This window comes from Geospiza fortis, unplaced genomic scaffold (assembly GCF_000277835.1).
Source record: "Geospiza fortis unplaced genomic scaffold, GeoFor_1.0 scaffold171, whole genome shotgun sequence".
Classification (NCBI taxonomy): Eukaryota; Metazoa; Chordata; class Aves; order Passeriformes; family Thraupidae; genus Geospiza; species Geospiza fortis.
The window spans coordinates 2784042-2788580 of NW_005054313.1; the positions used below are offsets into that span (position 1 = coordinate 2784042).

Sequence of the window (4539 nt, forward strand, 5' to 3'; positions counted from 1 at the left end):
AATTACCTATGTGTGTTGGGGACAAATGTATTTTTGTAAATCACAGACTATTCTTGATTGTTATTTGAAAGGCTGATGAAATTTTGCTAAAATTATCTTAAATGTCACTTCTAAGAAAAGTTATTTTTAAAAAGACAACAACTGCTCAGGAAACAGGTTTTTTTCCTGGTATTGGTGGAGGCTCCTATATTCTGGTTCACAGCTTATCCTAAAATCTCAACCAATCCTCTTGCCTCTGGCAGTGAAGACAAGCCAGAGCATGGCAGGAGTAGAAGAGTCAAGGTCATGTGCTAGAATGTACTCCCTTTCCTCTCTGAATACTACAGAGGGGTAACTTTGACACAAGATGTTCTCACAATCTAAGTCCTTGACACTATTCCCTCATGGACAGGAAGTCAGTCTGCACTGTCAATAAATGAATTTCAGGAATACACCCACAGAGGATTGTGCATTGATATTTTCCTGATGAACTGAGAGCACACATTCGTAGGTTAAGTAATTCTGCAGCTCAGCTGTTGTTTACAGTTGGGGAGCTATGTATAACTAGTACAGCCAGATCAGTCCTAGGGAGTAATACATATTTAAAACAAATGTATGCCATTAGGTTAACATAATAGCCTTTCTTGAACCTTTTAACTTACCTTCTTTATTTATAAAGATGCCATGAGGTCAGCTGTTGCGCTGTTCACAGTGCAAATCTTTGGGCTGTTTTCTAAATGCAAAGAGATGTTGTGTTTGGCTGCCCTTCTAAAGATATGTTTTTATTATCTGTATTTGTGTATTGATTTATAGGTTTCTTTATTCAGATGAAGTTCAAATTGGTCCAGAAACAGTCATGACTACTTTATACACTGCTAAAAAGTATGCAGTCCCTGCCCTGGAAGCACATTGTGTGGATTTCCTAACAAAGCATCTCCGAGCAGATAATGCCTTTATGCTGCTTACTCAAGTAGGTAAATTTAAGCTTAGTTTTGATTTAATAGAAGAATAAATTCCCAACTGGAGGAAAATTATTAATTCTCCTTAATTATGTTCTCCTTTGAGATTTTAAGTGCTCTTTAAGTTATAAACACAAAGAGTACTTAGACAAATCAACTTATTTCAGTTTATGTCTATACTAGAGGTAAAATGCTTGCTTTTTAAGATTAGCAGTTTGTCAGCTTTATGCTTAAGATATATTTCTTTATCTTTCCAGGCTCGTTTGTTTGATGAACCTCAGCTTGCTAGTCTTTGTCTTGACACAATAGACAAAAGCACAATGGATGCCATAAGTGCAGAAGGCTTTACTGATATCGACATAGGTAAGTCACTCTGTGTGTCCATGAAGTGACAGTGCCCCAGGATAGTTCCTTCCCCCATCTGAGTGTGCAGAGTCCCAAGCACTTCTTCCCTTCTTGGCCATCCACCCCTGCAGTGCTTTCCTTTGAGCTTCACTCCTGAGCTGGGCTCCACTGCCCTGTGTCCCCATTTCAGTCATGGCGGTGTCCCAGGGCTCCCACTGTGGTGACACCACACTTCATTGAAGCCAAAGCTTTCACTTGCTGAGGTTGTGCCTCATGCCTGAGGCATCCATAGCTGCTTTTCATGTGCAACAGGAATCATACTGTTCTGTTGTCTCATGGTATTTATCTATTCAGTTGCACAGATCAGGTACAATTAATGAAATCTGCTTTAAAAAATGAGTACATGAACTGCTAGTTTCTCTGTTTAATCTTCTATCAAAAGCTAGCAGTTGTAAATTTACTTGCTCAATTTCATTGCTACTATATGTATCTAAGGTTTTACTCCAATTCAGCTAGATTGTGGGAAAAATTCAAACTGAAAGAAAGTTGTTTCACTGCATAAAGAAATTTTAAAGCCATTGTTAACTCACGTTCAATAGGATTTGTACTCTGATTGAGTGATCTTTAGTTTTGGTAAGTCTCAATCTGTTTTGACTTTCCAATATGCTATTTTCTATAACTGCAAACATGCCTTACTTAAATTCAAGGCAGATAAAAATTCCTAAAGAGAGAAGATTCAGAATATAGAAAGCCATTTATTTTTTTACTTGTATTCAATGATAATTTGTGCATGCCTGTTATTCAAAGAAGGCCAGAAGAAGTAATAAGTACAGGATAAGTTGCTTTTTAAACATGTACCTTGCCTCAGATCTTGTGTGGAGCCTTCAGGCTTTGTAGAGAGCAAATATGTCAGTGCTTAAGATGACTTTCATGTATCTTTAAACTGGTTTTTGTGAACCACTGCTGCTTGTTGATCCAGATGGGCAGGTGGCTGCCCAGATGAGAATATGACACTGTCATTGTGAGCAACTTGGTTTTTTAGTGTCATCATGAGTAACCTGCTTTTTTAATAGTGTGCATTCGCTGTTTGGTCACTTTTGGTTTAGATCTTGCCCTAGCAATGGAAATCGTTCAAGATACTTGTTACCACTATAGAGATTAGTTACACTCTTAGGAATCAAGAAGAAAGCTCATATCCTGTCTTCATAGCAGGAAAATGAACTTTTAGTTTGACATCTATATGTCATTGAGAGGTTATTTTTTATGTAAGATAAATTATGTGTAATATATGTACACACATAACAATAAGACATAGCTAATAGTCTTGTTATGAATGTTCTTAGTGTGTGATTAGTATTTTAAGCTTACATAGTGTAGCACTGTCACTGGCTTGGATGAAAACTGACCTGAAGCTGCTAACATTTTTTTCTTTAGATACATTATGTGCAGTTCTAGAAAGGGACACTCTCAGTATTCGAGAAAGTAGGCTCTTTGGAGCTGTTGTTCGCTGGGCAGAAGCAGAATGTCAAAGACAGCAACTGCCTGTGACATTCGGGAACAAACAGAAAGTCCTTGGAAGGGCTCTTTCCTTAATCCGTTTTCCACTAATGACTATTGAAGAGTTTGCAGCAGGTGAGTTTTGGAGTTCTTTGTCTTACTGTTAGACCATATCTCAGTGCTGTTTAACTGTGTTTAGATGCTTAACACTCAATCTTGTTATTAATATTGTACTAATAACAGTTGTGATGCACAAATGAAAGCAAAACCTTCTGCAGATTATGCTCTGGCCATTGGAAAATATTATTGTTGTCTTCAGTTTGTGATATGTGTGGTTTAAATAGAACAGCTGGGGTAATCCTTCAAACCATCTTACAAGTTTTATGTTTTCACAGGCCCTGCTCAGTCTGGAATCTTGTCGGATCGGGAAGTAGTAAATCTCTTTCTGCACTTTACTGTCAATCCCAAACCCAAAGTAGATTACATTGACCGACCAAGGTGTTGCCTTAGAGGAAAAGAATGCAGCATCAACAGGTTCCAGCAGGTGGAGAGTCGCTGGGGCTACAGCGGAACGAGCGACCGCATCAGGTGGGGCTTCAGAAACTCTGTGAAGGAGAGACAGAAATGGGTGGGGAGAAAGGGAACAAAGCATTCAACTTTGACTTTTTGGTATAAGATACAGTAGCAAACATGCCGGCTCTGTTGCACACATTTGATCTTTTCAATTTTTTTTAGCTATTACACACATGAGATAAAAACAAGAATGACGTTTGGGAGGATTGGGTACATTCCAGAATGATTGACTGTTATCTGTATATTTCTTTTTGAAATACCAAATCTTGATCTGTTTTAATTTTGGAGATACTGAAAAGAATCTCGTTATGTTTTGTTTATTAATACTGAATATCTTGAGGAATTAGCAAAGCTTTAACATGTGAAGCTGGCAAAGCATTTTTCTTAGTATTGAAATCTAAAGAAAAAATGCTATTTAAAAAAAATGCAATGCCATTCTCAGTTTACTTCCCTACTCTTCAGTGGGAGTCTTTTTCCTACTTGAAATAAGGTAACACACTCACTAGAGTTATTTGAATTCCTTTCTTGTGTCTTATCAGGTTCACAGTTAACAGAAGAATTTCCATAGTGGGATTTGGATTATATGGATCTATTCATGGACCCACAGACTATCAAGTTAATATACAGGTACAGTACATTATGTTTAAATAGGCTTGTACACTTGTAGGAACTTAAAAAAGGAAGCTACACTTGTAGCACTTGCAGAAGCTTTGGTCTATATTTGGGAGGGAGCAATTGACAGGCTAGGAGTCGAAGCTGTGTTTTGTCACAAGTGGGCATAAGTGGGTGATTAGGCAAAAGAACACTATGTAACTTTGCTCCCTTTCTCCTGTATTCTCCTGTCCTCCAATCATTTTCAGTGTAGGTGTTTCCCAACATCCAGCTTTTTTCCTCTTTTCTCAAGCCTTTCCTAATAGGAAATATGTACTGATACTGTACTTGGGTGTGTTTTGTTCTTCAGTAGCCTGTGTGCTTCTTATAAAGATTTGATTTTCGTAATTGTTCCTTTTAGTTTCTTTTGAACAAGAATTCTTGCTCATTTTTCTCTTTTTGAAGTTTAGCACAGCTGTGGGGGATTTGCTTTTGTTGTTCACGTGGGAGTGTTGACTCTCAGTATATTACGGACACTGTTACATAGTGTTTCCATTATGAAATTTTGAATCTGATCCTGCTCATCACTCAGTAC

At 37.7% G+C, this 4539-nt stretch overlaps 1 protein-coding gene across 2 annotated transcripts in view; it reads left to right on the plus strand.

Annotated features, from left to right (window-relative positions):
* The first annotated feature begins 762 nt into the window (after positions 1-762).
* The window catches only part of BTBD1 (BTB domain containing 1), a 6821-nt gene continuing 3044 nt past the window's right edge, over positions 763-4539 (plus strand). The window contains exons 1-5 of one of the 2 annotated variants that reach the window (XM_031055980.1): positions 763-949; positions 1196-1301; positions 2718-2915; positions 3176-3368; positions 3893-3980. In XM_031055980.1, the coding sequence (XP_030911840.1) occupies positions 836-949; positions 1196-1301; positions 2718-2915; positions 3176-3368; positions 3893-3980 (699 nt within the window). In that variant the 5' untranslated portion in view covers positions 763-835. Of the gene's footprint in view, positions 954-1195; positions 1302-2717; positions 2916-3175; positions 3369-3892; positions 3981-4539 lie in introns of both variants that reach the window. The other variant, XM_031055981.1, reaches the window with a different exon arrangement.